The sequence below is a fragment of the Daldinia vernicosa genome, assembly GCF_022497035.1.
Source record: "Daldinia vernicosa strain CBS 139.73 unplaced genomic scaffold F5Y00scaffold_3, whole genome shotgun sequence".
NCBI lineage: Eukaryota > Fungi > Ascomycota > Sordariomycetes > Xylariales > Hypoxylaceae > Daldinia > Daldinia vernicosa.
Genome location: NW_025953919.1, coordinates 30527 through 51377, shown reverse-complemented (window position 1 = coordinate 51377; position 20851 = coordinate 30527). Strand labels below are relative to the sequence as shown.

At 48.6% G+C, this 20851-nt stretch overlaps 3 protein-coding genes across 3 annotated transcripts; 2 read left to right on the top strand and 1 right to left on the bottom strand.

Annotated features, from left to right (window-relative positions):
• The first annotated feature begins 360 nt into the window (after positions 1-360).
• F5Y00DRAFT_224383 (uncharacterized protein) lies at positions 361-4910 on the top strand. The gene is made up of 4 exons (XM_048005993.1): positions 361-3643; positions 3724-3780; positions 3830-4030; positions 4257-4910. The coding sequence occupies exons 1-4, from the start codon at positions 645-647 to the stop codon at positions 4366-4368; spliced, it is 3369 nt and encodes a 1122-aa protein (XP_047869249.1). The 5' UTR covers positions 361-644; the 3' UTR covers positions 4369-4910.
• Positions 4911-10332: 5422 nt separating this feature from the next.
• On the top strand, positions 10333-12671 carry F5Y00DRAFT_98956 (uncharacterized protein). The gene is made up of 3 exons (XM_048014425.1): positions 10333-10635; positions 10717-10873; positions 10932-12671. The coding sequence occupies exons 1-3, from the start codon at positions 10580-10582 to the stop codon at positions 12513-12515; spliced, it is 1797 nt and encodes a 598-aa protein (XP_047869248.1). The 5' UTR covers positions 10333-10579; the 3' UTR covers positions 12516-12671.
• A 2305-nt stretch (positions 12672-14976) lies between these two features.
• F5Y00DRAFT_224378 (DUF1708-domain-containing protein) lies at positions 14977-19516 on the bottom strand. Its single transcript, XM_048005992.1, has 6 exons — positions 18863-19516; positions 18647-18792; positions 18492-18585; positions 18198-18426; positions 15827-18144; positions 14977-15766 (listed from the first exon to the last, which is right to left on the bottom strand). Exons 1-6 carry the CDS (start codon positions 19050-19052, stop codon positions 15666-15668), a joined length of 3078 nt encoding a protein of 1025 aa, XP_047869247.1. The 5' UTR covers positions 19053-19516; the 3' UTR covers positions 14977-15665.
• Positions 19517-20851: the final 1335 nt, after the last annotated feature.

The following is a 20851-nucleotide window of genomic DNA, read 5'->3' as shown; positions in this document are numbered from 1 at the left end:
TAACAAGGGCTGGCCTATGGACAAAACTTTTGATAGGGACTTCCGTACTTCTTAATATATATGCCAACTATTTGTAGTAGTGAAGGTGCATTCAACGTGCTACGGGTGTTGAATCCAAAAGATACACAACTACCAAAACTATTTGATTTCTTTTTACTAGTCTTTTCTGGTCTCTTTATTGTTAAGAAATTCTCGTTTGAAATCTCGACATGTACCAACCTGTCTCCTAGAGCAACCCCGGGGTATATTTATATAGTTAACCTGGCAGGTGCGTAGGTATGTATGGTTCAACCTTGGTCAAGGCTTCCCCCGCGGTCTACATAGGAGGAGGGAGGTACCTTGGTACCACTTTAACGCGACTTCCCAATTTCGAGCCGCTACCACTCAACTCATCTACTATCTACGAATCAATATCAATTTTTTATCCCAAACACCATATTTTTCCCCGGTCTCATCTAGCGCGTGGTTTGCTTGCTAGCTTCGCGCCTCTTTGATTCTACGTTTCGGATGAAGTTCATACGCGTGGCGTCCGTATTATCCTGACATGAAGTAGCCTAGCACATTGCCATCCTTCCGTTCGCGAACGTCTCCGACGACGTCGACAAGCCCTTTTACGATACGACGCCAGAATCGCGCGAGATACCATGGACGGTTTAACCGCGAGTTCCCCGGCCTCGGGCCCGGTTCGTGTAGATGGGGTCACCATTAAGGAGGAGGAACCCGATCACGACCAGGTAAATGGGCAATCATTCAAGACTATCGATTGGGCTGCACAGGAACAGCAGGATGAAGATGATATCAACAAAATATTTTCGAACGAGAGAGGGGTTAACATGCCCGAAAACCTTGAACTATTCGGCGATAAAGTAATTGATCAGACGGACAAGGCAGTAGACGCCATCGATTTCGAAGACATCAGCGATAGTGACCTGGCTTCGGATGACGGTTCTAGTGCTGTTGGTGCGGGCATCTCGCAGGTTCCTGGTCTTACCGAAGACGAAGGCACGAGCCATGAGAACGAATATATGGATGACCTCTTTGGAGGTGGCCCCGAAGGCGAACCCGATTTTCCATCTTCACCACATACGGCCGACGCAGCGGCGGAGCAACCCGCGGGCGGCTTAACTATGCCAACCAAGGCTTCACTGGTGAAAGAACGCGACGTCACGGATGAGGCTTGGAAGAATATGTCATTTGAGGAGAGGCAGAGACTCAATTTCCCTCAGTATAACCTGGCTATAGATAAATGGATGAACCAGGTCAGCAAAGAAGATACCTCGGTTCAGAAGGTTCCTGAGAACGTAGACGAGCTCTTGGCGCAGAAATTCCCAGGTTTTTCAAAACATAAGACTCTCTTCTTCAATCAGTTATTCCCAGAATGGCCCGCGGAATACATATACAAGGAACCCCCGAATAAAGACAAGGATCCTCCTGAATTTGTACCTACCAAGCTCGAGCTGGAACTGGAAGCCGATTCCTCAAAACTATTTAGGATCCCAGAGAGTGCTTTAGCCGGTCAGAGAGGCGGTTATAATGACGAAGACGACCGGGGCTTGGACGCCACGGATAGCTACTCGGACACCTCAAACTCAGAACAGTCACTTATTGGGGGCTTCAGCTTAAACGAGATTGCCACGGTATGCGACGACTGGAGCTTGTTCACGCGTGCCGACTCACCCATTCAGAAGGGTACCGCTGCTGTCGATAATGATGACGAAATGGATGATTGGGAGAGAGAATTCTTGCAACCGCAAGCTACGAAAAAGCGGCGTAGATACGAGCCTGGTCTCCCGAAAATATCATCGTATGATACTCGCCATATTGACGACTTCCTCAGAGAGACGCGGCGAGCTAGCAAGCACGTCAGGCTGGACTATGATGACCCCTACCTTTTGATCGATAAAGATGGAGGGAGCGAGCGACCATCTAAACGCCCGAAGGTCGAGGAGAGAACTAAGCGAATGGCTAACGGTCAGCTTAGAAGAGATGTAATGCATCACTTTAACCTCTCTAACGACGATGCGTATGAGGCGCTGAAGGCGAATCACAAGAGCAAAGTCAGGGCTACTCTTTCTAACCTTTCTGTCGAGCACAGCTTGCCTGCACTCAAGCTGACCTTCCCCTTCTACCGAACCAAGGTTGACGTCAAGCCTTGGGAACATCACCGCAAGAGGTTCGAGCTAGACAAGATCGTGAAGCATGCTATTGGCGTACGCAAAGCTACGAAGGTTAGGCGAAAGGATACGAAAGGGAAGACCAACCAGGAGATCTTTCGTACTACTAAGGACCTCAGCCTAAACGATAACTCCACAGCAGTCCTCTTTGAATACTGCGAGCAATTCCCCATCATGATGTCCAACTTTGGCATGGGTAGCCGCGTGATCAACTATTACCGCCGCAAAGATCGAAATGACGAGGATAAAATCCCGAAACTCGATATCGGTGAAGGTCACCTACTACTACCAGAAGATAGATCGCCCTTCTCTATATTCGGCACTGTGGACCCAGGCGAGACGGTACCCACGTTGCATAACGAGATGTATCGGGCGCCGATCTTCAGACATGAACCTAGACCAAATGATTTCATCCTCGGATATTCGACAAACGCTACCGAAGGCCCGAAGTTCTATCTTCGCAAAATTGATCATGTTTATACGGTTGGGCAGACGTTCCCTTCCTTGGAGGTGCCCGGTCCCCATGCCAGGAAGGTTACAAATACGTCGAAGAACCGTCTCAAGATGATTGCCTATCGCATGATGAAGAAGAAGGAAACGCAGGATGTGGGGCTCAACGAGATCACGCCTCACGTATTCGAGAAGCCAGATCCGCAAAACAGACAAAAGATGAAGGAATTCCTTTTGTATGATAGAGAGAGGAAGACATGGGTTCTGCCGGAAGGGCAAACGCTCATGGACGAAGCCGCCATACGATCCATGATCAAACCGGAAGATGCTTGCCTGATCGAAGCTATGCAAATCGGTCAGCAGGCGTTGACAAATGCCGGTTATGATCCTAAGGATAGGGAAGAGGAAGATGAGAACGTAGAAGAACCATTGATTGCTAGGATGGCACCATGGGAACTTACCAAAAATTTCATTGATGCCAGCGCGGGCAAGGCTATGGTGGCCCTCCACGGCGAAGGCGATCCTACCGGCCACGGCCTTGGATTCAGTTTCATAAAGACGTCTATGAAAGGCGGTTATATAAATGCTGTCCAGGGTCCCTTGGCTACTTCGGCGGATGCGATTGAACGCGAACGTAAGGCGAACGGCGGCCATTCATACAACGTCAAGAAGCAGCAGGATATGTATAACGCGGCCATTCATCAGATCTGGGAGAGACAGAAGAGCACCCTTAGTGATCCTACTACGCATGATGACGCAGATGTCCTCGACACAGCTAATGAGGATGATCGATTCAATTCAAGACAGCCCGATATGACTCCTGCGCCAGTAGATGATGGACGTAGCCAGTTTAGCCGATTCAGCGCGGCTAGCCGTTCGGGCAGGAAGAAGCTCAAGATCATTCGTAAGAAGCGGAACGAATCCGGAGAGATTATTACAGAAACCATTTTCCTAGAAAATCCGACAGTCATAAGGAGCTATCTGAGACAACGCCGCGAAATTGAGGAAAAGAATAGAGAGTAAGTCGATCCAACTTGTTGTTGCAAAAAGGCTGCATACAATAGAAATCAACCTATGCTAATATGGTTTTCAACTCTAGTGTCTATAGTCTGCAGCCTACTGCCGATGCGGATGACAATCGCGAGAAGCAGAAACTGTAAGTCTTGATGTTAAATGCCTCATGAAATTTTCTAACATCCTGGTAGTGTCGACAAGGAGCTTTCGAGACTCCTCAAGAACCAAGATCGACGCCAAATCCGCGAGAAGCAAGGCAAGAGCAAGAAAAAGAAGAACGACACTAACCCTGACGCATCTCCGGATCCACCCGCTGGTGATAAGGCATCAGCTGGCACGACTCGAAAATGTGCCAACTGTGGACAAGTAGGACACATCAAGACAAACAAAAGGTACTGGCACTATTGCTCTTCTTAGACTTACCTTGAACATTATGACCCCTAAAACTAGAATCACGTCTCGCACTGCTACTCAGCCTATAACGTTGCTGATACTAACCGGCTCTTTCTCCAATATACGTAGACAGTCTTACTGGTTTCCTATTAGGCTCTACTCTCTTTATCTTGTTCATATACGTATTAATCACAAAGTAATCACATAAGCTAACTTCCAATCTAGCAAATGTCCTCTGCTTAACGGGACGATCACAACGAACAATGGAGGTGCCGACCATGGCGGATTCGGCTCTTTCGGAGCGCCGTCTGCTGCACCATCATCGGCCAACGAGTAAACGGAGAACAGGGACGGTTTTGGTGGTTCATTTCCGGTTTCTTCGACAGGTTTACGTTTGACGAATCCCAACTGTACGGGACGATAATTAAGACGATGCAGATTAAGGCAAGGCTGCTATAATCCTTTAGTACGACTTACGTATAGCTATTTCCCCCTTTCCCCCCTTGTCTTCTCGGTCACGCCGATTCACTTCTTCAAGGCCCATGGGGCATAGGGCAGGTTGATTGTTTTTACCCAAAAAGGCACTGGGATGGTAATTTCGAGTCGGTCGATACATCCAGGAATGGTTAGGGGCGTGGCCAAATTTGGAAGCATAGGCATGGTGTTTGGGTTTGAGAATGGTTCTGCATGGCTACAACAATATTCTCAAGGAATTTTGCGATTTGCTTTCGACGATGGAATGTCCAGTGCAACCACCCGCTCTACGTGGTTGGACAGTATGTAGTTCTCTGTATGCAAGTCTCCCGCTCCAACCAAACCCCTGGAATGGTGGTGAGCGCCTAAGCAGATAGCACGGTAATACCAAAATGGGCTTAACAATTTCTAGAAGACTTCTGTAGTAGCGAAACCATGTGCCATCTGCTCGAAAGCCTGTATATTGCTATACTTAGAAGCAATAGGTGTGAGAGTATTACTACAAACCAGCTATGCCGTCAGCGTTTAGACGTATGTAATACTGACGTACATTTCCGTGCCACGTGGATGCGGAGAGCTCTCCGAGGACTTCCTGATATCTCTTTGTCTACTTCTATTGTTGTATTTCCATCCGTGTTGGAGAAAGAAAGAAAAAGCTTTCTCTCTTTTGGTTTCCTTTTCCGATAACCTGTCTGCAGTGATAGAAGAAATGCGGTGAGGTAGGTAGTAATGAAAACTCTGAAGAGGAATGCTTATCTGGAAAGGTGGTAATCAAATGCAACGGTACTGACACAAGTGGACTCAATATTGCGACATGCGTATTATTTGCAGATAGACATTTACCGCTAGAGACAAGAAAAAGGCGGGCAGCGAATAAGATAGCAGCTCGGTAGAATCATACATATAAGACATATGTATCTACGTTGATTATGTAGGCACTGTATGAGAAGATAGATCGATGGCTAGTCTCGAGTTGGATGATGGGATTCTGTGTGTGTGTATGTGTATGCGTGTGTGCGCGTGCCTGACTAGTCCTATACTCTGACCAATACCCTGAACTATACTCTAACTATATTCTGACAACTTCTTTCTATACCTTAATTTATGTGACATAGGTGGCATATGTGATAAATCGATCTACCACGTTGCCAGACCGTGACGTGATACAAGCACGGCAGCAACATGGTACAATGCAAGGCAAGGGCTGAAGGTGACAACGGAAGATTATTGTCCTTTGCGCAGCTGTTTTGGGGGCGGCAGTGGAGGACGTAAAAAGCAAGGGCCAAGGCAGTGTAGAAAGTGTAGAAGCACTCGGCTCCGGTGTTCCGGTCCCGACGCTTCGTTTGAGCTTTTATTTTCCTAGGTGCTGTAACATCGATATGCGATCCTATCCACGATCGAACCGCGACCTACCTGGGTTTCTTTGATCGAGACTTCAGCCCTGCCGCAAGCTCCTCTGGGGGCTCGATTCGATGCGATGCGATCCGAACCGTAGGCCCGTTCGTCACGGTAGTTGGAGTAAAGAGTGGCGCTGCACTTAGATCAAGCCCTGTCAAAGATTCAGTAGGTAGGCATTAACTTATAGCCCCCGATATCAATAACATCTAGGTATAGAATATCAAACAAAAGTCCCCACGAAGGTTAGCAGCTAGAAGGTATCTAGAATACGCGGATGGATCGTGGCTAGAACGAGCCACGAATTCCATCCCGCATCACTTGCATAGCTTCTTCCTCCTGGTCCCTATACTATTCCTACTACAGCTACATACATACCCACATACACACACTAGAAACCAGCTGAGAGAACTGTACATAGAATACGGGAATGCAGTAGGTACTAGCCCCTTGAAGACGTATCCAATCTCATCGGGATGAAAAGGAGTCAACCAATCGGGCCTAACATCATGAAGAATGAAGAATAACAGAACCCAGAAAGAGGGATAAAGGATTAATTAGCCCAACTACGGACAGGAGAATACTGTAGCGCAGCATGGGCTATCATTCCTTCAAGGGGTTGGCCGTATTACGTAGGCACTATACGGCCGAAGAGAGCAATTCTTGCGTAATCACCATAACCACCAACGTCCTAAACCCATTCTCATAATCTCATCGACTTTCCATAGCCCTTCTGGAAGCGCTGCTAGCCGTTCCACAACATGAGAGAGAGAGTAGGTAATCTTTCTCATTTGTTTCCTTTCCCCCCCTGAGACCAGATCATGATCCTGCACTCTGCAGGTACTGGGCGGTATGCAGTAGTGATCCTGGATAAGCAGTGATCACCCCTCCAATACCACACTTGAGCTTTTGCTGTAAAGGAGATTCCGGAGTTTACTTTTCAAACTTGTCCGTAGTATGTTGTGTCAAGTCTCAGAAATTTTGGTCTCGTTTCCTTCTCGTTCCTTTCGTCCTGGAATACGGGATGCTATGACATGCATATAATAGTAGTAACAGTAGCATAATCTATGTAAAGTTCCCGCACATCGTAACGTGAACAGCCCGGGCCAAGTAACCAATTTTGGTTTCATTTACCCATGTCTGCCAGGAGGGTAAACTGTTTTGCTTCGGCCAGTAATTCGGGCAAATTACTACGAGTTGGGGATAAATTAGCCCACATAGTCGCGCGATATTACGGGTTAATTGGTCGAAGTAGGTAGCAAGGTGAGGATGCGGAGTGCGGTGGGGCCATGTGATGCTATAAATAGCTTATTTTTAGCATTTTCGGCTCGGCTGTCGTGCATAGTGGAATACCTAAACTATCGAGTTAAGTTACACAGACCAATCCGGGTCCCGGGGGGGCCATGCGAGCGAGGATGCGAGATGCAGATGCGATGCGAATGCGTGCAAGGTGCAAGGTGCAAAAGTTGTAAAATAGCAAAATTATAGATTCTGATTGCTGATTGCACACATCTGTCTGCCCAGCCTTGTAATATGTCATGTAATTGCTTGCAGCTAAAGACAGACATGACATTTCTTCGTTGGAAAGATAGAAACTCTCCCGTTCCCCGGCGCTTAACCGCCGTTAGATATATCGGCCCCGATTTTGAGGGGCTGCACTGCCAAGCGGCATGAAATCCTACCGTTCTGTCTCCTAACTGTTTTTATCCGGCCTTTTTGTTTTTATCTTATTCCTTGTATCAACCTACTACCTATTACGCTACTTCACCGTCCCGATTAGTCTTGAACCTCATGTTGTGTTACCGAATATTGTAACAACCCTAGAAATGTATTATGCATGTTGGTGCAGGACGGGCCCGGCACCGAATCGCCAGCGAGAACACTCCGTCCCTCGCGCTTAGGCTTGGTTATACTCCCTGTGAATGGCGGATCAAGTTAGAAATATAGAAATATAGATATTGGGTAACAGCGGTGATGGAGGTTGATCGATCTGCTTCACCATGCGTTGCGGCTTTGTCGCGATTCTACAATAGTGGTAGTGCTATAGCGTGCAAGGACTCGCCCGACAAGAGTATACTGTTTCTATAATCATAATCCTCTTTTCTATACTTGGAGAAACAAACAGACAGACAAGCGTCAAATCTGCAAGCTGCGTAACATGTACCATCATCTATCTAAGTGCTAGGTATTACGTAGGAACAGACAGACTCGTCTGATGTGATAGGTAAGGACGGAGGCAGAGACCGTTCTGGGCTTGTTTTCCCCGGACCCGGTGCTCGTAGATCTCCGCAAGGGTCTTCTCCTTACGGATATTATCCATATTGAAGCCAGCACAGTTGTATAGTATCAGACAGCAGCCGGGAAACTGCGCGACGCAAGGGCAAATATACGAGTTAACACGTTTTAGTGAGTTTCTAGCGAGCTTAGCGAGCGGCAAAATTCGAAGTGCGGCAGTTTCAAGGGGACTCTATACAACACTGAGAACACATAGCCTTTGGACGCCGCGGGTGTAACTCGAGATTTTCAGAAATTGAAGACATTCGAGAAGTAAAAAGACGTAAAATATACATCGAAGCTTAAATTGATGCCCCTGATATTATACACTCCTATGTATGTGGGTAAAATACGTATTATTATGTATATATACTATGTACTACATCATGAGGCTCTATTGGCGTAAGTACCGCTATATCTAATATGTATGTATATACGCAGCAAGGGGTGACTGGCGTGTACAATGTAAGAGGGATGAGAATTCAGTTTGGGGGCGGTTTCAAGTCATGAAACTTTTCTCCCCGTGGATAAGGATTCTTTAGGGACTTCGAGCCACAGACCACGGTACAATGTTGATTGGCTCGTGTTGCGGTAAGAAGAGATGGCTAGGGGGTTCACGATGGTGATTGATGACGACAATGTGCAATACCAATGATCTGAATCCCTTAAGTGAGCAAAGAATAAGAATCAAATTGTCCGAGTACCGATTCGTCTCTACCCTTCGGGGCTGTACCTATAGGTAGGTAAATCTGTAAGGCTGGAGTGCATCGTGTCATGTATCTCTCTACTCGACTTTCTCAAAAGGGCGATTGGGCGCTTTGTAGTCAGTCTAAGCCACACGGCTGTTCTTTTTTTCTTTTACATACGGACGTTAGTTTGGCTCATTGGTCCTTGCAGCCTCCGCCATTTTATCCAGCTGCAGTGCATCAATACGCTGTTTCTCGCAGTTTGCAGTAGACAAACAAACAGGCTACAGAAAGAGGCGGCCGGGGCTTGCTGCCAGGGCTGCAGGGGTCTTTTACACTACTCTCTCTCCTGTGGCACTCGGTCGCGCTACACGCTAGGGCTGGCAGGCTGGGCTAGTGTACCCAAGCTAGGAGGGTATTGTACATTATGTACCTAACTGGAAGGTACCTAACTGCATTAAAACTATCCTGTCAACCAACCATCAGACTTACGTAAGGCTGGGTTTGTATGTACCTTTAGTTACCGACTTGGGAAACTGTATGTTTCTGCGTTAGGGTAGAAAAGATGCAATATCTAAGTGGATACTTGATAGCTTAGTGTAGTTACGTAGCTGCGTAGTGTATTGTACCTACCTACATATATGCTGTAGTGTGCACCACAGCAGTGTTGCAGCACACCTATGTATGTACATGCATAGTACATCAATACTTGCTAAGAAGTATCAACCTGGCTAAGCTAACTAACTAGGCCTCACCTGGTTTAGCATGCTTGAATTCTTAAGCAGACCTTGTCCTGAAGTGTGTGTGACACCATCCCCCCTCCCTCTCTTTTCCTTTCCCCCCAATTCCTTGACCTTTTCCCACTTTCTCTGTTTCTCCCGCACACAAAAAAACTCGAGTGAACACGATTCTATCTATTATTAGAACCAACCACGCCAGATTCAGCCCCATCGTCCTGCAAGTCCCAAGTAGTGCACCGATTGATGTATTGTATCAATGTATATCTCGGGAAACTGATTCAAGAAAGAAAAAAAAAAAAAAAGAGAGACGACAATCCATCATAGCCTAGTTTGTTTACTCCATGCACCATACTTTTGAACCATACTTTATACATACATACACCATCCCCAAGAACGTGTCTAAAGAAGCCAGAGTTCAGAAAGATACTTCTACCACAGCTCCTCCACCTCCTCTCCCGTGGATAAACCCGTTCGACAAGAACCATCCATAAACCACCGCCGACCCGTTTCAAATATTGGAACCCGGCTATTCCTCCTAACCCTCTATATCTAACTCGCCATATCCACTCACTCCATCATCCACTCGGCCAACATCCACTCGACTACATACTACAGCCCTTCAGCCCTTTCACGTCAGATTAAGTCATCGCTCGACACAAATTGTCCAGCCCGGTACCATACACTTCTAGTCCAGTATATACTAGCCTGAAACCTTCCTCTCCGCTGGTCTCTGCTTGTCAGAAATAACCATAACTTTCTTTCCTCGCGGACCGGGCCTTGGATGGGCAAATATATTTTATATTACTACCAGTCGCGTAGTTATTGCCAACAGACTCGAGGAATCCATACCCGTCAGAGTTAAAAATCCTGCGGCAATTGGGAGGCGAAGCCTTATCGCTTACCTACTTTGTCCCTTTCACATTTCTATAATCTATATTTCTTTCTTTCTTCAATATACCTCAGATTTACAGTCGACAAGATGGGGCGGAGAAAGATTGAGATCAAAGCCATCAAGGACGACAGAAACCGCTCTGTGTAAGCTACCCTTCTGCGATCCGAGTCCCTCGACTTTTCCAACCGCGTCCGTTTTCAATGGCTAACATATCTGTCCTATAGCACGTTCCTGAAGCGAAAGGGTGGTCTTTTCAAGAAGGCGCATGAGCTCTCCGTGCTCTGCTCCGTCGATGTCGCCGTGATTATCTTTGGCAGCAATAAGAAGCTTTACGAGTACTCTTCGAGCGACATGAGAGATCTGATCACAAGATACTCATATGTTGGTTTCATCCGTCCCCGCAAATTTTGAGGGGGCAATATGATTGACAAAGGGATAGCATGGTGTTCCGAACGAACATAAAGGACCGCACGATTTCAACGGCGGCGATGACGACGACGACGAAGATGGTGAAGGCACACCCCCACATGGCCACGAAGGCTCTGTCGAACCCCAGATGATTCCTCCCCATTTCCAAGGCCAGCATCATTTCCAACATTTGAGGCATCATACTCCCTGCCCTTCGCCTCCCGTTAACGGAATGCCATTCGCACCTCGGGGTCACACACCGCAACCGCAAATCGTGTCTAGGCCGTCCTCTCGAAATGATCCCCGCCGCGACCTGCGAGTCCCTCAACCGGGACCTCCCCAGCCAGTTACTAATGGATACGCGTATATGCCTCAGCCAGCTATCTACAACCCACAGAGCCAATCTACTTACCAGCACGGAATCCCGCCGCCAGCCCCAGCCCAGTACCAATACAGCAATGCTCAGCCGCTTGTCCAAGTCCAGCAGTATATGGAAGATCAGCGCCGATCGTCCGTACCTCCTAGCTATCCTCAGCAGGGACCTCCGCAACCTCCGCGTCCTTCTCCGCCGCAGCCTACTCACCAGCTACCGCCGCAGCAAGCTCCTCGCACGTCTCCACAACCACCCCCTCAGCATCTAGAGCCTCCGCAGCACCAGCACCAGCATCAGCACGCGGCGGAACCACAACAACCTCCTGCGCCTATGGAACCGAAGCACGAGCCGCCCCAGGAGCGATCTAGCCAACCACTATTAGACACTGTGTCTGCGATCAAGAAAATGCCGGCGCGTAAGCAGCATAGCATCTTCACTCCGATCGACGAGAACCGATCGATTTTGTCTCAGCACATGGCCTCGTTCAACGCGGAACCCCGGACAAAAGATGATGGAAACCGATCGCAGTCGGTAGACGTAGGCGCTGTTTCGCGATCCAAACCCGATTCATCCCCTCCTCTTCCCCAGCGCTCTAACACTTCTAACTTGAGCCATTCTCGCAATTCTATTCCTACGATTCCCGAGACTACATTCACCCCTCCCTCTCGCTCGAACAGCCTAAAGGTCGGCGGCGGAGCGCGCCCCCGTCTAAAGGTCCAGATCCCTGAGGAGCAGTCTGACAACGGTAGCACAGCTGGTGGTGATACGGCTACTTCACCCCGCACTACCACGGACACGGCTACGCAAGCAACGCGTCGGAACGGTTTAGAAGGCCCCGGGACCGGGGTAGTTCTCCCCCCTCCTTCGCCATCAGCATCGGCCATGCTATCTGCGGGAGCCACCGGCCCGCCAAATCCATTTGCTAGACCCCACCCTCAAACTCAAAACAACAGTATGAACATCGACACGCCCGTATCAGCGCTCCCATCAAGGTTCCTTAACAATGAATTCTTGCCCAGTCCCAGCAGTTTCTATCCGGAATGGAACTTCCGAGGTACTGATAGCAACACGCTTCCGAGTCCTCTAAATTTTGCTACGCCGGTGGTTGGTTCGGGTCCTTCCTTTCTAAGGGACGATACCGGACTGAGCTCTACGAAGCGGAAGAGCCCGGATATAACGGCCAATCACGGTTCGGACGGACCAGAAGGCGGCGAGCTCAAGAGAATAAAGGTTGACGGCTAGTAGTACACCGTTATGATGCCAACTCTGAGGCCTTCTGGTCAGTTATATATTTATCCCGTTTCGGTTTAATTCGTATTTATATGGCGACTCGAGTCGCAACTGTACAACATTTTAGAGAGCATCGACGGGCATTCATAACTGGATCCGCACTGGATTTCTGGATACCTCGTTTATTTTATTCCGCCTTTTACCCGGCACTTGCCAGCTTCGACTTCGACCCGTGGCGAATTCGCTCGTTTATGCTTGACGCCATGCAATTGCATTTTGCTTCACTTCTACGGCATGGCGTGGCGCTCAGGGGCGTTTCATGGTCACTTTTGCAACTGATTGAAGATTTTCGCCCCTTTTACCAAAACCATTATAACCATACGACAATACAGCTTTACCCGCTGTTTTAGAGAGACGGGCATGACGAATGAGTAATGGGAACTTCTGTGGTGCGACTTTGCTGTCTTGATATCGCATTTTCTACGCGGGAAAAAAGTTGGAGACGGGAAACTTGCGCGTGAGAGACGAAACATGTGGACGGCGTTGGGGCTGGTGGGAACTTACAGCTTGTACACTATTGCAGTTTGATTGATTTACCTAGGATTCTTTGTTAGAGATACCAGCGGCGGATTGGGCATGTTACCAGATCCTGAATGAGACTCGCGTTGACCTTGATTCTTGCCCCCCTCCCTCCCTTTTTTTTTCTTTTTTTTCATTGTTCTACTGTGATGTTTGTGATTTGGTGGTTTACATTATTACTACGTACATAGAAAAGGGGCGTAATAGTAACAGTTTGAGAAACTCAGATGATGTCGATCATCCCATCTTACCGATTTACCTCAACTACCAAAGGCTCGATACTACCAACTAAAATGCCTTGGATAGTTCAGATGAAGAGCCGGCAGATGTCGACCAATAAGAAGATATCGGCATCGTAAATGCAGGATTCGGAAAGGTCGCTAGATCCTACAGGTCAGACATGACATGGTGGCTTACCGGCGCGGGAGTTAGGGCTGGCAGGGCTGGTAGGGCTTGAATGTATATAGGTATCCCCTTGGTCGGCGAGCTGAGTAACAGGCTGTGTTCGTTACGGACGTAAATCTTAGGTACCTAGTTACGTACGGTAGTTATGCAGGTTTGTTTACGTTCTTTCTTTTCGGTCTGTCTGTGCTTCCTTCGGGGTTTCGTGCGTAGAGGATGAAGTGAATATGTAGATTAGGATACTATAGGATTTCCTGTCCTCAATCTCTACACTCTTTCTATCCGTAAAGATGGGACGAGAGAGAAACAGCCCCCACCCCTTAACACTTAACAACGATATTTCCCCCGTATCACCTTGCGAATGTAGGTATACATACAATGTCCGTACCCGTACATATGCATGCATCACGAAGGCCAAGTCGCCGAGTCCATGGCAGCACACCAATAACTACCTACTACGGAACTATCATGCGGTTCCATTCCGCGTTGTCTCAGACCTGCATTGCATGCCGTCGTCCTCACTGCCTGTGTAAGCCAGCTGAATAGTAGACGATAGAGATGTATAGTCCTGGGGTGTAATGTCGTGCACCCGGGGATCGAACTATAGCGTCCGTGAGTGGGGAGGTAAGGCGTAGCTTGGGTCGTAGGGCTGATTAGCTGGCTAGGGCTGTTATGGTTCAGGGTCGGGGTCGCGTTGTACTAGGCCGGCGGGCTATGTAGGCAAATAGGCGCAGACGCGCGGCTCACGAAGAGCGAGATGGCGAGATGAATTAGGATCTTGTATTACTTGTCCACCGGTTAGCTGTGGCTTGCCCAGCTTAGCACTTCGTATTGATCTATTTATCCGTATTTGCGCCGAGGAAAGCGTCTGATCTCCTCACGAGGCAGATAGGTAAACCGGGTAAACGGAGTAAAGGCTAAGCAGATCAGATGGCTATGCTTTGTACAGGCCGTGCCAAGTCCGAGGTCGAGGGCCGGGCCGGGCCGGGACTGCGACCGCGACTAGGCTTTCGCTTAGCCGGAGTATAGACGTGGCGCGGGTAGGTATTTGATCTAACACGGATATATCTCACGATGGAGTATACTATACTGAGCATTTAGGTCTGTACGCCCTAGTTAGAAGTCAGAGGACGAAGTAAGATGACGAGTTGACATCCGGAATAGGTCGTAATTACCATCAACTATGCTATAACTACAATTGAATAGAATAGGACAAGTTGGACGGACACCCCTTTATCAAACTAGTCAACTTACGCATACACCAAGCATTCACAATATCACTATCAAATAATTCCACCAGCGAGAAACTCCGTATCGGGTTCACACAATGTTTTATTGAGATGATCCATATCTACCGAAAACGGTATTTAAAGCCCAGCGTCCAGCGCCTAGCTCCGGAATAGAGCCTCGCGCCTCGCCTTCGGACGCTGGCTGACTGGCTGCTTGTTCACATCTGGAGAGAAGATAATAATCTGCTAGTTAACTTTGGTGGCCTATTGCCTACACCGAAAAATCCAGCTGACCAAAAAGATTTGCCATCGAAGAAATCAACGAGAAAAAAAAAAGAAAAAAAAAAGACGAGTCGGGTGCTTCCTCGAACAAAGTAAGCACCAAGGTATCTTCCAAGCTCCTCCTCCCCTCTTCCTATTCCGCGCGCGCGAATGGGTATCTCCCACCCCTCGTCGTCTCATTACTCTTCACCTCGGAAGCCAGAAAAACAACCGAAAAAAAGGATTAGTCCGTTGTAGTGCTTTGTAATTTTTCCACGCCAGATGCAACAGCAACCCAAGAAAATGTCCGGTCCATAGCCAAGCTATGCGCTCTTACATCCAGGGTTACTGTCGCCTTGAAGCGATTTTCGTAAGAAACCGAATAGTGGCTGATTTTGGAAAATTCCAACCGTGTTTGTACGTTGGACGTCAAAGTTCAAATTAGTAAAACTAAATCCTCCTCGTCTGCTTATGGCTGCGAAAAAAACATGGGATGAGCATGTTCTAATGGTATCATCGAAATAAGAAAAGTGCTTAATGCTAGATATTAATGAATAATCGGCCTTGGTATACCGAGCACAACTAAAGCGGAGAGCGTGTCCGAAGGAACTCCAGGCGTGCAGATGCAGGCGAATTCATAATGCAGATATCCGTTTGTATCGTAGCCAAGTCGTCATCTAAAACGCCGCTCCTAGCGGCGACCGGAGGGAGTTACGGGGCCGCTGCCACCCTCCATGTTACCTGTTAGTTCAGCGACACGAGCCTTAATTCGAGCTACACGGGACTCAATTGCTGCTATACGTTAGCGATTGGATTACTACGCAAAGAGAAAAAAAAAATTAGGGTGCTTACTCTCTTCGCCGCTGGTTTCGTCGCCGTCGTCCGTCGTCTTACTGTATGCACCCCGGCTTTGCTCTTCGCTTGGTCGAGCGACCCGCTCGGCGGCATTCTTTCTAATGGCGGCCCATCGGTCTTGCATAGGCACACTTGGTGATGGAGCTCCTGTATCGTCGTCATCATCGTCATCTAGGGCAGGGTGGCGGCTAGAATGTCTGGCAATAGGTGGCGGCGCGGCAGAATCGACACTTTGATCATCATCGGGGATAAAGGCAGGCTGGTCTAGGAGAGGGCCCTGATCGAAGCGGGAGAACTCGGTGTGAGCTTCTGCGGCATCGGCAGTATCGACACGAGATAGATTGTCGTCGATTGATGGCTCATATCCTTGTCCGGGACGCATCGGCGTTACTGGAGTTTGCGTCGGCGTCTTTTCTTCGGTTCGTTCTACGGAAGCTTCGAGATCCGGAGATGCAACTGGTTCCGGGGACGTAGGTGGTTGAGCCGCCGGTACCGGGGTCTGAGGTTGCGCCGCTAGCATGCTGTTCACATCTGCGGCAGCATTCTCGGGTAGCTTGGATTGGCGGTTCTTATTTCGGCCAAATAGCTTCTTGAAACCGCTCGACTTGGACTTTTTGTCTTCCTTATGAAGTCTCTTATGCTTCTTGCCCTCGGGACTACTTGGTTCAGGGGAAAGTATAGTCTCGCGGGCTGCTTCTACGCTCTTCCCTTCACGCGGAGTAGGAGGCAAAGGCGATTCTCGACCGGTTTGTTCCGATCGCTGAGCCGGATGAATCGGTTGCGGAGCCGCAAGCTTCTTTTCCGGAACGGGAGCCGGAACCGAAGCAGGTTTGGGCGTTACCGGGGTTTTTGGCTCAGGTTCAGGCTGAGAATGAACTGAAATAGGAGACAGCGGGTGTTCCTGGACGTCCGGTTTGGGACTATCGCCATTTTCCGTGAGCCCATTCGTTCCAGGAGGATGGCTAGGCATCTGAAGCGACGTCTGTGATACACCACGTCCAGCGAACGAGTTGCCGAGATATGCTGCGCGGATAGTTTCCTTGTCGTACTTACTGGCCCATTTCATGGCCGGCGAGGCTACATTTACGACGCCTGGTTGCAGGGTAAGGATGCTTTGAGTTTTCTCTCTCATCACCTCGGTATCCGTACGCCCGCGTCGTTCTGCCTTGGGGCCGGCCTGCTGCTCTTGAAGCTGTTTGGCCTGCAATTTTTGCGCCGCTGCCTGGATCTTGGCTTGCTGGTCGGGTCCGATGCTGGTCTTGCTTAGGCCAGCGCCGGCACCACCACCAGGGTTCAAACGATCATTCTTGGCGCTACTTGACTTAGCAGTTGACTTGCTTCGGGAAACTCCTCTGTTACGCCTTGTCCAGCTGAAAAGGCCTTTCTTCTCCGCGATATACGCGCCGGCATCGGGCTCCGGGGCTGCACCCTTAACCATCTCCTCCATCACGAGCCACCTGCCTTGACGAATAACTGTCTCAAGAACAGAACACCTACCAAATGCCGACTTACGTTCTGCAGTCTCTTCGGGCGCCAAGCTGCTCATCCACACCCACCAGAACGCCTCGTCCAAGTCGAATCGACTGATACTGGCTAATTCGCCAGGCTCTAGCTGACGGTCGCTCTCTAGACGTGGGCGGTGCGATTGCGAGCTACGCTGCCTAACAGTTGTCTCGATGGGGGGCAGAATCTTATCAGGGGGTAGTAGGAGGTTCGAGGGGCTATTCGGTGCGTCATCGACAAAACCGGACGATAGGAAGTCTGCCCAGGATGGAGTAGTTGGTCTGCCAAGGTTCGCGCCCGACGCGGGGGTAGTCCGTAGTCCACGGGGATTTCGAGTTTGGCTAAGTTTAAGTGAGTCCGAGTCTTCGTCCTCTTCCTCCAGAGCGCCTCCAAAGCCGATATCTTCGAATCGCGACCATGACGCATCTCGTAGACCAGTAGAGTGCTTCGAGCTAGAAACTTGAGACTGATTCGCAAGAGATATCGCCTTAAGAACTCTGCGGCACTCCTCGGTTAGGGCCTTCACGGGATCCTCGTATTCAGAAAACTCTCGAAGAGCTTGGTCCTCATCGCGGTATTGGAAATGATTAGCACGGCGCAAAAGCGCAAACGGCGTAGACGACACAGTATCGACAATCATGACGACCCTGTACGTTGATGACATCAATAATGACGGCGCCTGTGGGGGATACTCGGTTTCCTGCAGCAACTTTTGCAAGGACATAGGGAGCATGGAAATACCTGCGCGAGCCTGCTGGGGTGATAAGGATCTGAGATAGGCGAAAAACAGATGGCTCGTCGCATCCGCGGCACTGGGATTTATTAGCGAACCGATCTTAATTTTGGGGCTTGGGGGTATGCAAACCTCAGCCATGACTTATACCCTCCGTCGAAACCATTCCCAGTATCCTTGTGTTCGAAGGCCCACCAAGCTGCCATGCGAGACAGTTTACGACCGCCGAAGCCATTCGACTTACCATGAGCTGCGATGGCTGAGAGTAAATCGAAGTAGTCAAATATGATATGTGATCGTGCCTGATTCTCGACGCTCAACGGAATAAAGGTAGAGAAGGAATCGCGGGCCATATTCGAATCTAAATCATAAGTTATTCCTTAGCATTCTATTTTTACACACGTACTCAGTAGATATAGGTCGTACCTTGCTCTCCAACTCTGAAAAGCTCGTAGGCATCCCAGCCCACAATGCCGCCCGGCAATCTGCTCCATACCCATTTTAGGACACCCGATATGACCTGGATTTGTTAATGAGAATTTCTTAAAATAGCATGCATCGTTCTAGTTAGCAGGACACACCATAGGCTCTGTCATCCGTAGCTCCTGTACGAGGGCTTCACCGCGTAGGTTCTGCTCATCGTTGAAAAAGTGGCGGATGAAGGTGCGCACGGCGCTAGGATCAGAAGTCGGTCGGAATGGGAGAAGGAGAAACGGAAGATCGAGAGCTACGCGTCGCGAACGGATTAGCTTATACTAGCTCAAGTAAGATAGGATTCTTCTGCTAGTTATTCGTACCCCTAGCTTTAACTTCCTCCGTGCAGCGCGTTACTAATTCTTGGACCTCCTCGGGCTCTACTGTTGTTCGCGTATACGCATCTTCCCAGCGCGGCTTGTCAGGCAATTGGTTTGCTAAATCAGCTAGGTTGCCGTTTTTCTTAGACTTCGCGCCATCTTTGCCCCTTATTCGAGAGAAGAGGCTCGGCATGGTGATTGGTAGGCTCGAGGTACCCGTCTAGATGGGAAAATATGTTTCCGTTCACAACACCACGTAAATCTAAGTTCGAGAACGTTGGATATAGACAAGTGGGTATTTTGATAGTCGAATTATGATGCGGGCTAACGCATAAAATGTTTGTAAAGGAAGACTTGTCCGAGTTGCGCCAACAGAGTGGGGGTTGGGTATCAAGTAATATTATCGAACGGTATTTGCCAACGGAGCTCGACGCATTCGAACCAGGTATGTTTTTGAGATATTCTTTACCGGTGGGAAAAAAACCCCAGCTCCAGGGTATGAATCAATAGGAGGGTACCACACCTCGACAGAATGGCGAAAAAAAAAAAGAAAAAGAGTAATGAAAGATCAAACGATTAGAATTGAAGCGTTCACGAATATGCGTGAAGCGGCAAAACGAAGGGTATCAAGATGCACGCATGGTAGAGTTCAAAAAAGTTCCAATCGCCAAGGGGAGAAAAATAATAATATTAAGGGGCGGTCCAGACTTCGACGAGGTTCCCATAAATGACGGATCAAGGAAATCGTCCTCGCTACTGCCCCAAAATCTACCTTTGATAGTTAGTACACCCGCACCTCCAAGCTTGGTAAATGTACATTAGCGCGCTTGCTTAGACTACCTATTCTAGGCATAGCAGCATTGTAGGATATTATTTTAGCTCTTCTAGTGGTAGCCCACCAGGTAGGCGCCGTTAAGGTCCAGAGCTGTAATTGGATGGCCCAGTACGTGTCCGGCATGCGTGGAGAAGGTGCAGCAGGGGTTGCGTTGGCCAACGTGGTCAAGGCACCGTTAGATTTTCTGTGTTAAACAAGAACGCAAGAACGCAAGTATCTAGAAGTCACTTTCCCGCCTAAGCGCGGCTGAGAATACTTTATAAGTTCAGGTCGCGTTCTCACCCAAGAACTCTAATTTAATTACAGGGCGGGAAGTGGTAATCAGGCGGCACCCGGTCAGACTTTACCAAGTAAGTGTCTTCCCCGAAAAAGCCATCGTTATTGGCGAGATGTAGCAACCCGAACCTAGAACCTACATAGTTAGTATGTATGTAGACCACTTCTTCCAACCTCACATCTCACATGGAATTTATATCCATGTCATGAATCTACAACACAGATACATCAAGTGGGCTCGCCCGCGTCAAAAGCCCATAGGTCCCGCTATATCTCTCTTCCGCTTGGGTGACCTGCGAACTTCCATGTTTGCCTCACTAGCACGAAAACCAGGACCGTAGTTTTCTGACTAGACCGGGTGAGTTACCAAGTCATTGGTAAATTAGCTGTCAGCTCAAACTCGAACCATCCAACATCGGCCCAAACAGCAAGTGTTGTACCAAATCTATTTTGACGATAGCTTCACTTCCAGCGTATCTCTTGAGAAGCGTCTTCCATTATGTTGCTATGGGCATCTATTATGGCGGCCGTGAAACGAAATACTACCTGGCCTGGGTTCGATCGGCAGCAGCTCGATTCGTCTCCTGCAACGTGAGATTTGAACAGACGGGGCTGAGCATTATCGGAACACCATCGGCAGTTCTATTTCAAATGCCACCTCCGATGTCACCATTGACCAAATTCATCCAATGCATGGTTACCTAAACGTTCCTTTCCATCGTTTGAAGCTATATTTAATCTGGATTTGGTTCTGTTTGTAGCCGTTTTCGTGCTGTGTAACATGTTATATGAAAACAACAGGAATAATGAACATCGGAAAGATAATTTTCCTGGTTTACTATGTCCTGGTTGTCGTCTTGACTGTCACCGATCACCGGGAT

Excerpts from the sequence above, each read along its gene's own strand:
- F5Y00DRAFT_224383 (XM_048005993.1), top strand. The coding sequence starts at position 645 with ATGGACGGTTTAACCGCGAGTTCCCCGGCCTCGGGCCCGGTTCGTGTA. Across the intron at positions 3,644-3,723 it reads ATTGAGGAAAAGAATAGAGA|TGTCTATAGTCTGCAGCCTA; the intron begins GTAAGTCGATCC and ends TTTCAACTCTAG. Across the intron at positions 4,031-4,256 it reads CACATCAAGACAAACAAAAG|CAAATGTCCTCTGCTTAACG; the intron begins GTACTGGCACTA and ends CTTCCAATCTAG.
- F5Y00DRAFT_98956 (XM_048014425.1), top strand. The coding sequence starts at position 10,580 with ATGGGGCGGAGAAAGATTGAGATCAAAGCCATCAAGGACGACAGAAAC. Across the intron at positions 10,636-10,716 it reads GACGACAGAAACCGCTCTGT|CACGTTCCTGAAGCGAAAGG; the intron begins GTAAGCTACCCT and ends TCTGTCCTATAG. Across the intron at positions 10,874-10,931 it reads TGATCACAAGATACTCATAT|CATGGTGTTCCGAACGAACA; the intron begins GTTGGTTTCATC and ends ACAAAGGGATAG.
- F5Y00DRAFT_224378 (XM_048005992.1), bottom strand. The coding sequence starts at position 19,052 with ATGCCGAGCCTCTTCTCTCGAATAAGGGGCAAAGATGGCGCGAAGTCT. Across the intron at positions 18,793-18,862 it reads GGAGGAAGTTAAAGCTAGGG|CTCTCGATCTTCCGTTTCTC; the intron begins GTACGAATAACT and ends CGCGACGCGTAG. Across the intron at positions 18,145-18,197 it reads GGGTATAAGTCATGGCTGAG|TGCCGCGGATGCGACGAGCC; the intron begins GTTTGCATACCC and ends AATAAATCCCAG.